The 12,673-nt window shown below is 37.0% G+C and overlaps 1 protein-coding gene and 1 pseudogene across 1 annotated transcript; one reads left to right on the top strand and one right to left on the bottom strand.

Moving 5' to 3' along the window:
* The first annotated feature begins 1,838 nt into the window (after positions 1–1,838).
* LOC120145981 (NPC intracellular cholesterol transporter 1-like) lies at positions 1,839–3,662 on the top strand. The gene is made up of 8 exons (XM_039159661.1): positions 1,839–1,988; positions 2,292–2,385; positions 2,678–2,705; positions 2,799–2,856; positions 2,965–3,075; positions 3,183–3,250; positions 3,397–3,463; positions 3,558–3,662. Exons 1-8 carry the CDS (start codon positions 1,941–1,943, stop codon positions 3,636–3,638), a joined length of 555 nt encoding a protein of 184 aa, XP_039015592.1. The 5' UTR covers positions 1,839–1,940; the 3' UTR covers positions 3,639–3,662.
* A 561-nt stretch (positions 3,663–4,223) lies between these two features.
* On the bottom strand, positions 4,224–6,526 carry LOC120145898 (annotated as a pseudogene).
* Between the last annotated feature and the right edge of the window lie 6,147 nt (positions 6,527–12,673).

Genomic DNA, 12,673 nt, shown 5'->3' with positions numbered 1-12,673 from the left:
TTCAAGAAGCGGTACAAGAAAAGAAATGGAGAGATGCAATGGACGAAGAAATCAAGGCCATCGAGAAAAATGACACATGGGACCTTACCTCACTTCCCAATGGACATAAGGTGATAGGTGTCAAATGGGTGTACAAAACAAAGAAAAATGCCAAAGGAGAGATTGAAAGGTACAAGGCGAGGCTAGTTGCTAAAGGCTATAGTCAAAAGGCTGGAATTGACTATGATGAGGTATTTGCTCCTGCTGCTCGATTAGAGACTATCAGACTAATCATTTCTTTGGCAGCTTAAAACAAGTGGAAGATACAAAAGATGGATTTAAAGTCTGCCTTCATAAATGGAGTTCTTGAAGAGGAAGTTTACATTCAGCAACCATCAGACTATGAAGTCAAAGGGCACGAAGATAAGGTGTTGAAGTTGAAGAATGCTCTTTACGGGCTAAAACAAGCACCAAGGGCATGGAATAGCCAAACCGACAAGTACTTCCAAGAGAATGGCTTCAACAAATGTCCCTACGAGTATGCTTTATATATCAAGATCAAAGATGAAGATATTTTGATCGTGTGCCTCTACGTGGACGATTTGATCTTCACCGGAAGCAACCAAAGCATGTTTAATGAATTCAAAGATGTGATGATGAAAGAATTCGAGATGACAGATATGAGGCTCATGGCGTACTACCTTGGCATTGAAGTTAAGCAACAAAAGGATGGAATTTTCATTTTACAGGAAATCTATGCAAAGGAGATACTGAAGAAGTTCAAGATGGAGAACTGTAAGCCAATAAGCACACCGACAGAATACGGGATCAAGATGACCAAACATGAAGAAGACGAAAGTGTAGATCCAACATTCTTCAAAAGTTTGATAGGAAGTCTACGCTATCTAACTTGCACGAGACCCGATATTCTTCACGCAGTTGGATTGGTTAGTCGCTACATGGAATCTCTAACAACCACCCATTTTAAAGCCGCAAAGAAAATTATTCGCTATCTGAAAGGTACAATTGACTTTGGCTTGTTCTATTCAGTTTCTAATTATTACAAGCTTGTTGGATATAGTGACAGTGATTGGGGTGGAGACATAGATAATCGAAGGAGCACTATTGGATTCATATTTTTCATGGGAGATATTGCGTTCACATGGATGTCAAAGAAACAACTGATATTCATATTGTCCACTTGTGAAGCGGAATATGTTGCTGCTACCTCATGTGTTTGTCATGCAATTTGGCTTAGAAATCTATTGAAGGAGATAGGTTTGATACAAGAAGAGCCTACCAAGGTTTGTGTCGACAACAAATCAGCCATTGCCTTATCAAAGAATCCAGTATTCCATGATCGAAGCAAGCACATCGACATTTGCTACCACTATATAAGGGAGTGTGTTGCAAGAAACGATGTGGAAGTTGAATACGTGAAGTCACAAGATCAAGTTGCCGATATTTTTACCAAGCCACTGAAAAGTAAAGACTTCATAGATTAAGGAACTTACTAGGGGTCACAAGATCAAGTTTAAGGGGGGTGTTGGATCATAAACTTGATCCATTATGAGAGTCTAAACCCAAACTAAATTGATGCCATTGCTTACATCATTTAAGTAATGATGTCATTGCTTACATCAATTTAGTTAGGTGAGAGTTAGGTATTTGTTGAATTTGTAATGGTTTAAATTAGTTTATTTGTGTGGTGTAGGATTGTTCTTGAGTAGTATAAATACCCCTCCCTATTTTAGTTTTAAGCATCAAGAAAAATTAAGAGCTTCTAAGTGAGTGAAGAAGCAAAGTCTTATAAGAGTGAGTTGTAGTTCTTGGTTTTGAGTGAGAGTGCTCTTGTAATATTTGTTTGAGTTTCAATAAAAGTTGTTTGTGTGAGTGTTTCATTTCCAATAGCAACACCATTAATTGGCTTTCAATTGTTTTAGATTGATTATGTTAACTCAATGAGGGCTGCTCGACAATTTGCTTCAAGAGTTTCAGATTCTTTAAAGGTAAGATATCAATCGTAATTGCCCGTTTTAAATGATTTGATTCATATTTGTACTTCAGTAGAAAACCTGTTTTTTTTTTCTACGTAATTGGGTATCCTTATCTAGCCCTTCTTTTGCATGGTACAATTGTTACTCCTTATTGTACAACTTTATGGTCCTCATTAATTCTCTTACACCAGCATTGCATGGGAACTTATTTAGCTTCTCATGCAAGCAGTCACTTTTTCGGAATATATTTACAGATTTAGATGCATACCATTGACGTCATGATATGTGTTCGTTAACTGACATTTTCTGGTGCAGATGGAAATCTTCCCATATTCCGTGTTTTATATTTTCTTTGAGCAATACCTTGATATATGGAAGACGGCTCTCATCAACCTTGCAATTGCAATTGGTTAGTAATTTGCAGAAACCTACTCAAGTGTCATAAATTAGTACAAACATTTTCCCAGAACTTATTTTTTAGGCATTTCTGGTACACATTAACGATTCAAAAGTGATTACCAAAACCTAAGGGTAGATTGCAAGATATCTGCTGATGTTATTTAATTTTGATCTGCGTCTTTTGTGTTACCTGAATTTTACACATGTATTTGACTTGGTATTTAGCAGGCATTATTACAATGGCTTGTAATTTTGAAGTTATTTCTAACAGTATTGTTTTTCTTCTGTTTGATTGCTTTCAGGTGTTGTTTGTTTAGTTATTACATGCAGGTTAGCTTCCTAATTTGTTCCTTGATTTAAAGTCTTTATCGGTAGGGTTTTACCTGTATGCTAATCTCTTTGACATTCTCCCCCCAAATATAGTTTGTGGACCTCAGCTATCTTCATGCTGGTGTTGGCAATGATTCTCGTTCATCTCATGGTAATCTATTCTCTGACCGTCACCTTAATACTTCTTTCGTTTGAACTGGTTTTACTTTGGTTTTCTATTTGAGCATGTTATACCCTCTTACAAAGTTAAACTGTTCAGGGTGTGATGGCCATTCTCGGAATTCAACTCAATGCGGTCTCTGTTGTTAACGTTGTTATGTCAGTTGGCATTGCTGTTGAGTTCTGCGTGCATATAACACATGCATTTTCGGTTAGTATCGTTCAGCTTTTAGTTTAATCATATGGTTTATCCACCCCCATTTGCTGTGTGGATATTTACCATATTCATCATTATAATAGTCTAAGTTCCTCGTGCAGGTAAGCAGCGGGAATAGAGATGAAAGGGTAAAGGAAGCTCTGGGTACGATGGGAGCTTCTGTCTTCAGGTTCGTTTCCTTCTCTTATAAAGCACACCATCCACCGCCGCTCCTTTCCGTCTTTTACGTTGGGGGTGCGATAAATGAAGAAAGAAACACCATGTTTGAGCCATCTATTCGTTCTTTACCGTCGTTATCCGATGTAATTATTGCAGTGGAATCACTTTGACAAAGCTAGTAGGGGTGCTGGTTCTTTGCTTCTCAAAGACGGAAGTTTTTGTGGTACCTATTCCTTTACTGACTTTTTAATTATGGGACCATTCATTTTGTCCTGTAGATTTTTTAAATCTTTACCCTCATCTCTTGTGTTTTGTAGGTCTATTACTTCCAGATGTACCTTGCGTTGGTCCTTCTAGGTTTCTTACACGGGCTTGTAATTTTACATAATCTAGATTGATTATCGATATATTTATAGACTAAATATTAGAGTTGATATGAATTATGTTTAATATATGATATTACGTAATTCATGTAAGATATCATTTTATGTAAAATCAGTGTCTAAATTATATTGTGTTTCATTTAAACGCTTAAATTTTTTCCAGTCAATATAGGTGTCAAACGTGTCATTTAACGGCATAATTTAGCAACAGTAACGGTCCAGACACCTAAAAGTATAATGTTGAAAACGTTAAGAACCTGATTGACCGAAAAAAATTTAAGAGCGAAAATAGGAAAAAGAGTATAGTATAAGACTTTTGTACTTGTGTATATACCCATAATGTTTAAGAATAAAACACAATATTATTCGCTTCCTAAAATTTCTACATTACCATTACCAATATTCTTTTTGACATAGCAGCTTTTGCTGCCCTTGTCATTGCTAAAATATACAGCAGATCTCATTCTGAGAAGGAAGAAAATAACAAAGAGCACAAAGAGATTTCAAACTGTCTGCAGTCAGCAGCTATTGCAATGGTAACAGAAAAGTTGCTTTCATGGTATTCACAATGAACTCCTTCGGCAGACCACTGCATCCGAAAGCGTTTTCGTTACCGTCACTGAGGAGCATTAAGGTTTCTGCTCTTGGAAACATCAAAGAAATGTTACGGATACAAGCGAGACAAGAGCCAACTCCGAATCAGAGAGAGAATACGGTCGTATACATCGATGCACTCCTTCGTCAAGGACCGGTGCCCGAAAACTGGTCCAAATGATGATGAGAGGCATGCAATGAGAGTTTAATTGTGTTGCCCTGCGTCGATCCGCATACATCAATGCACTCCTCCAAATCTTCGTCACATGTTATTAACACCCACTCGGAATCATCATCCATGTACTTCAGATCAAATCTAGTTATATCATCCAAGTTAAACCGTTTTGTAATTTCTTGCAATAAATCTTTAAACCGCCATTTGCTCTGCATGCGGAACCGGATCTTCTCATCTCCATACGTGACCTTTACCCTTTGAGCTTCTAAATCTCGAGCGATTCGGCTAGGAGTCTTCGACATTGGTTGAAGACTATCAAGGTTAACCTGTTCTTTAAGAGATATAAGGCTCTGGGATCTTGGGAACAGCTTCGGTTCTTGATTTAAGGCATGCAACTCTACATCATTTTTCACCCTTTTCAGCTCACTGTTCCTAGAGCTGTCTCCTATTTTAAGCTCTTCATTACCAAACATGTTAAAGTTCAAAGGTTGATGTGTTCCACTCGAAAAGCATTGACTCGGACTCGAACTCGAACTCTGACTACATGAGGAGGAAGGCGAATTTGAAGTAGCAGCTTGGGACACAAAATTACCACCCTCGGGCTGTATGCTTATTTGCTTTGGCTTATCGGTCCATGGTGAGGTCCATAATGGATTGTTTCCTACCAATTTTGGATATGCCAACTCGGGAAAATTTGCATAGCAGTTACCAATATGAAAGGCACCAGAGGCACCTTGTACCGAGTCAATGACATGTTGGAGTTTCTGTAAGGAGTGTCCAACTTTCTTGATTTTTCGAGATGGCCAGCGTTTTATTCCATGTTGTCTACAGATTCGTTTCAAGGTTGTGGGACACACTGAAAATTGAAGGAAAACAAGAGAAGTCGTCAAATTACAAGGATACTTTCTGAAACACGTTCACCGAATAAACTTGAGCAACACGGAATAACACTTACCACCAAGGCCTTTTGCTGCATCTTTTAGGCTTCCAGCAAAATGCTGACGGAGAACTTGCAAAGTGATTGTTTTTTCTGCCTTGCTAAGCCTCTTCTCTCCTGTTTTTCCTGTAGCCATACTCGAAAAGCTAATCTCATTAAAAGCGGAATCTCCATATTCTACACTTTCACTTAAGCTAATAAGTTCTTGATGCAGCTTCATATCAGATAGTTTTTCATCTGATAATGCCCCCGGCTTTTCTTTTTCGAGTATCACGGCAGTGTCACAACTCTGTTGCACCTGAGTGAGGCAAGACAAACTTTCTCGAGAGAACTTCTGCGAACGGTGAGTGTACCGCTCTTTCAATAGCTCCTCTCTAATAGGTATGTTATCCGAAGGGGCTATAACTTCGCTAACTGCCAAATTGGTTTCTTCCTCTAGCTCCTTATCCGTCACAACCCGTAAGCTGTGACATACTTGTTGTATGATGATGGATAGCGAATTAAGCATCTTCCTTTGTCCCTCAGGATCTCTGCAATGCGTGGGTAAAAAGAACTCTAAGACAAAGTCCGCTTTGCCAGCGTGAATGCATCTGAAACGTATCGCAACAGCAGCATGCAACTTAAACATTATTGCATGGTGAGCAAGAGGATATTCGGTCTTCTTAAAGGAAGTTATGTCGGGCGAGAAGCACGGCTGGTTAGTCATGAATGCTCTCCGACAACACCCTGACCTTTTAACAAGTGATGCTCGGAGCAAGCCTCGTGAAAACCCCGGATATTAGGATCAGCAACGCAGCAAGCATCATCCACCGTAGACACGCAATGAACATAGTTCTCGGTCGAATGCCAACAACCCTCTTTCCCTTGCTGGATACAAGAAACCCAAGCCTGAGCTAGCGGTAATCTGTGCGTCTCACAGGCACACCTCAAAAGTTCTTTGATCTCGGGTAAGGCGGCTTGGTAGCAATTATTGTAAGCCTGATAAAACACAAATCTAACCCGTAAGTGCAAGAACAAGTTTAAAACTCTTAGCAATTAAATGTATTCCGTAAACTCGACAACTTACCTTTAAGCTTTGAGTAGTAGAAGCTATAGAACTCCTAAGGTTGACAGCCTGCATGCAAATAAAAACAGGATAAGGAGCATTTTCAGGACTTTGAACTGCATTCTCTAAAATGCAACTATAAGCACAAAGTTAATCACGGCTGCTTACAAAGACTACGAATGAGGCATTACGAAAAAAAGTAACATAAACAGATAGAAGTTTTCATTTCTTTCATTTACAGTCCTACCACCATCCTCCATTTTACTTTCATTTTCATCATACAAAGGAACACGACGGGACGGGACGGGTCAGATTAAGTTGAATTTTTAGTTATTTGAATGTGACCCAAAAATTAAAATTTCTTTATTTACATTCTGTCTAATCTTGATATAAAAAGATTTTATCTGATTTAAAATTTGACGTGATTTTTAAATTCAAACCCGTATTCAATCGAATTGAATTGACTTAATATATATATAATTATTTTATTAAATAAAATAATAATTTAATTAAAAATATATAAATAAATATTATTTAATTATCTTTGAATACATAAAGTATTATTATAATATTATATCAAACCAAGTTTATTTAATAATAAATTTAAACTCAACCTTATCCAACTATGTTTTAAAAAAATCAATCCGATAATATTTAAATTTAAAACAACCGAATCCAATCAAAATTCATCAAATCAAGATAGAAAATTATTAGTTATTCACAAACATTAACATTAAAACATCATGTTCCTTCCTTTTCATTTTTCAGTCATGTTTCTTCTCACAACTATTTTTGTATTCCCCAAAATTAAATTATTAGTGTAATTGTATGGCACGAGAATTTAATTTAAGGTTAAAAATGACGGAAATAAACGTAATAAAAAATATAACAAAAAGTATAATATTTATGTTGAACGTGCTAGAGGTAAGAAAAGATAGGCAACACCATAGATTTTATTGATCAAAACCTGTAATATTCTCAAAGAGAACTGGGTTAATATACAAGGAGAAACATCCATAGATCAACTAACAGAGACCTAAAACCATAACAGCTCTAATCAATCCAACCACATACAGAATGTTGTTGTAGTACAACCAAAGCCTAACCATCTAGCTGCACTCAGTAGAACACTATTATTACATTCATCCTATTTTCTAGGTTTTCAAAACCTTCTATAAACTTGCACACAAAAGAAACACAAGACAAACCGTCAAAAGACAATTAAACATACTTGCTAGCATCTGGGATAGGCAAAACCCTTATTCTGTTCCGAAGACGAGCAAAAAAACCCAGACAAAGGCTTAGTCAAGATGTCAGCAACCTGCTCACATGCAAGGACTTCATTAACCAAAAGTTGTCCAGAAGCAACCCTCTCTCGAACAAAAATAAGTCAATCTCCACATGTTTAAACTTGGAGTGCATCACCGGGTTAAAAGAGACTGCTACAGAGCTAGTATTATCACACCACCAAAAAGACTTCACAGTCGGAACTGCTTGCAATTCTTGTAGTAGAGACTCAAGCCAGATGACTTCAGTAACAGCACATGCTACACTCCGATACTCAGCCTTAGTAGTGGACCGAGAAATAACTTGTTGTTTCGTGACGCCCAAGACATAGGGTTATTGCCAAGGAATATACAATACCCAGAGGTGATCGTCTATCATCAACGTCAAAATCCCAGTTAGCATCTGCAAAACCAATAATAGACAATCGAGAAGCATTAGTAAACTCATGTCATAATCCAACGTACCTTGAAGATACCTCAATATTCTCTTGACAGCGACAATGTTCATCTAGAGGAGATTGTAAAAATTGACAAACTCGATTCACAGTAAAGTAATGTCAGGCCTAGTGATAATACATACTGCAAAGCACTCACAATTCTACGATATTCAGTTAGATTTAGAAGATTCCTTATGCGCATAAAGTTTACAACTCGACACCATAGGAGTGGGTAAACTTCGAGCTCTGTCAAGACCGCACATGCATAAAAGTTCCTTGATGTAATTGTGTTGATACAAAAAACCCATTCTTTGTATAAGTAACCTGAATCCCTAAAAAATAAATCAATTTACCAAAATCTTTCAAAGAAAACGTTTGTTTAAGTCAGAAATCTATCAACTTCAGTTCCAGAGTTACATGTGACAATAATATCATCCATACACCAAAAGATAGATGAGTTGACCCTCTACTTCTTGACAAACAAAGAGGTATCAGATTTGATAAAAAAACCAACAGATAAAAAAATCTCTTAATTTCTCAAACCAAGCTCTAGGAACTTGTTTTAAACCATAAATCACCTTGTTAAGCTTGCAAACCCTCGTCTTCGATCACCAAGCTCAAAATTAAGAGATTGTTTCATGTAGACCTCCTCTGTAAGCTCTCCATAATGTCCATTAAGAAATCATTTCTTTGAAATAGCAATGGACAAAATTGTTCTTACAATTGCTGGTTTAACTACTGGACTGAACGTTTTACGATAATCAAACCCTGCCTACTATAAAAACCTTTGCAACAAGATGAACCTTATGTCGAGCAACTGTGTCATCGTCATTCCTTTTGATTTTCAAGATCCACTTGCAACCTACTGCCTTGCGATGTGGAGGGAGATTAACTAGAAACCAAGTGTTGTTCCTAAAAGCATCATGCTCCAGCTGAGTAGCAACCTTCCACTAAGGAATTTGAAAGGCTTCATCAAATGTGTAAGGTTCAACATCACACCCAATCTGTTGAGTGGTAAGCAACACTTTGGGCTTTGAATCTCATTCTTACTCCTTGTCACCATGGGGTCACCAATACATTACTAGTAGGAACAACCTCATGACCCAAATGAGTTCCATATACTGTAGCCATATCAGGAACAACCCATGGATCACCATCAGCAGTAGTGAACACCTCGTCATTACCAACCACATCAGAGAAACAACCAACTAGTGACTTAAAATGAACATTAGTGCCATCAAGTTGTCCAACGCACTACCTCATAGAATCGACTAACAATTCTTCAAACGAACCAGGTAGATCCATAGGGAAACTATCAACATGTTCTTCAATGAGAATGTGTCGCTTGGTTGTACTTGAAGAATTGAAAGAAACAATTCTCAAGGCATTATAGGGTCTTTCATCAGCGACTTTAACAGCATAAAAGTTTCTTGACTAGGAAAAATAAACTGTCAAAAATAACATGTCTTGAGATAAAAATACGATAATTCTCATCAAGACATTTGCACTCTTTATGTGAAAACTATACCCTAGAAACACACACTACTTCGAGCGAAAATCTAACTTATGTTGACTATAGGTGCGTAAAATAGGATAACATGAACAACCAAAAACTTTAAAGAACAAGTAATCATGCTTTGTACCATACAAAACCTTGAAAGGAGACTTGTTGTCTAAAACCCTAGTAGGTAACCTGTTAATCAAGAAGGTTGTAGTGATAAAAGCATGACTCCAGAATTTAATTGATAAGGAAGACTAAGCAGGTAAGTCCCATCTCCACAAAATGCATATGCTTGTGCTATGCCCCGCCATTCTGCTCAGACGTGTGAGGACATTACAAGTGATGTTGAACACCATGCTCTACTAACCAACGATGCATACCTTGAAACTCTCCTCCTCCATTAGTCTGCAAAGCCTTCACTTGACATCCAAACTAACCTCAGCAAGTTTATAAAAATTAACAAACCACCAAAATCTTTAGATTTATGTAGAATTAAGTATAGCCAAGTATGTCGAGAGTGCACATCAATAAAATTGACATAATAACAAAAGCCATATGAAACAACAGGGGTAGGTCCCTAAACATCAGATACAATCAACTAGAAAGGAAAAATTTATACTGTTTCACAAGAAGAAAATGAAAACTTGTGAGCTTTGTACTGTAAACATGACACACAAACTGCAAGTAACTTATTATCAGTAACATGAATATTACATGAACTAAGAACATTCTTAAGAACACCCAACGATGGGTGACCAAAACGCTGATGCCACAATACCAGAGACCCTTGAGTTTGGGAAATATTGTTCTCCACACACTGACCATCAATATCATAAACCTCGAAAAACAGAGGTTGAAACTTATACAACCTATCAGAAGTGCGCTTCCCGCGTAGTAACGTAGCATGAGGCTGGGAATCCTTCACAAGGCACTCAGATGAATGAAATTCAACAAAAACATTGTTTTCACGAGTCAACTGTGAGATAGAAAGTAAGTTTTTCTTTATGGAAGGAACACACAAAACATTGTCTAACTGCAAAACCCTAGACTTAGTAACCAACTTACCACGCTCAATATGAGTGATTGAAACTTCCTCACCATTACCCATAAGAAGAGAGTTGTTACTTGTATAAAGCATGTCAGACTAAAGATTGGCCCGATCGTTGGTAATGTGATGCGTAGCACTAGAATTTGGATACCAACAGACATCTTTATCCATAGTGGAAGCAAAAGCACTTGAGAACCCAGAACCAGACTGTTGCTGTGAGACAAAAGGAATATGAGAAGTCGAAATAATAGGAGCAGAAGTAGGATGAGAAAAACTAGTAAACCCATGAGAGGTGTAAGCAGATTTATAGGAAATATAAGCATTAATACCGTCGTTTCCAATTTCTAACTTAGCACTAAAACCACTGGTTCCAACACCCAACGGAGAATTAAAGAATAACGAGCCACCTAAAGAGATTCCTTGAAAAACCAAAGTGGTATAAACCCTAAAACCTTAATCAGACATGGCCAAGGGTTTTAAATACATAGCAGAATATGGGCCTAAACTTTGTGTCACATATGAACTCACAGAAATAACAAAAGGCTTGTATACACTCAGACCATCAACCCCAAAAAATCCAGCTGGATAAAGCACATGAGTCAACACCTGAGTAAGAATTGTCGGAGCTACCGTGAACAGAGTTTATCAATCATCACTCTGACTACCATCGGTGCGAGAGTTCCTCGAGGAATGCCCTTGAAACGTATGATCAAATCGATAGTAACACTTTTGTACTAGATGCCCATATTTTCCACTTAACTAACATTGTGGTTCATTATTAAACATCCACGACCGCGACCACAACCACCATCACAACTATTTATCTGAGACACATCTGTCGATTCAAAGGAGAGATGAAACTCAGATGAGTTCTTCCCAGCATAACCACCATTCTCATTATGTGAGGCAACATTTGCATGAACCAATGCACTATTATTGAAAAACTTCTTATGCCTTGTTTTACAACTGAGAAGTATGTCCATTAGAGTGGACAATGTCATCTTCTCCTTCGAAGCAATAGCAAAAAAAATTCAAAATCAATAAAAAGTCCTGCAAGAATGACACTAACGTGTTTCTATTCTGTGATAACAACATCAGCAGCGAAAAGCTTATCATAAATAAGCTTGATTTGGCCAAGAATTCACTAACCAAGAGTTCGTGCATCTTCTGAGAGTGAAGAGAATGCCTCAAGGTAGAGATCTTGGCACTCGAGTGAGCTTCAAACAACTTGGAGCTGCCTCCCAAATATCACTAGTAGTCGAGAGGCCAATCAGGTATGGGATAACTATTAATGAAACAGTCGAAAGCAGCCACGAGCATTAGCGGATCTAGAAATTAAAAAATGGGGATCCAAAATCTTTTATACTTTATACTGAAAATTTTAGGTATGTAATTTTTTTATTTTTTTCTATTCTCGTTAACAAATTAAACTGAATTTAACACTAATGGGTGTGTAGCGGCTCCCTAAAGAACCACATATTTTCGCCACTGGCCACGAGACAAGCAGCTTGTAATGCTGCCGATGAACAAGAAACTGAGGGTTCTCAACCAACAACCACTCACATGTGTTGATAAATTCATCAGGAGACTGCAAATAATAGGAAACATATTTCAACAACCTAAAACTGTCAATGATCAATAAGACTTGGTGCTTCCGGAGTAAATGATAGAACCAAAAATTATTAAATATAAAAATTAACTAGATGTAATTATTTCAAATCATCAAGAATAAAATACTAAATACATAAGCATACATGATTTAATTTATAGGTTAAAATACTTAAATTTTTCTTTGGTTGTAATCTTTCAAGAATATATAATTCTCTTGAATATAAAATACGAGATTGTCTATTCCTTGGGATCATAAACCCTTTATATAATTGATTTAAGAATAAATTATTATATGTACTTATAACTTTGTCCCTCATCAAATTATTAATACAACTTTAATAGCATCTACACTTTTATTTCTATGACACTCTAATATCTTATGACTTTATAACCTAATTGGTCACTTAATTAAGTCA

Source organism: Hibiscus syriacus, unplaced genomic scaffold (assembly GCF_006381635.1).
Source record: "Hibiscus syriacus cultivar Baekdansim isolate YM2019G1 unplaced genomic scaffold, ASM638163v2 tig00110895_pilon, whole genome shotgun sequence".
In the NCBI taxonomy this organism is placed as follows: Eukaryota; Viridiplantae; Streptophyta; class Magnoliopsida; order Malvales; family Malvaceae; genus Hibiscus; species Hibiscus syriacus.
Note: the sequence above shows the minus strand (reverse complement) of the source record. Positions and strands in the feature narration are given on the sequence as shown.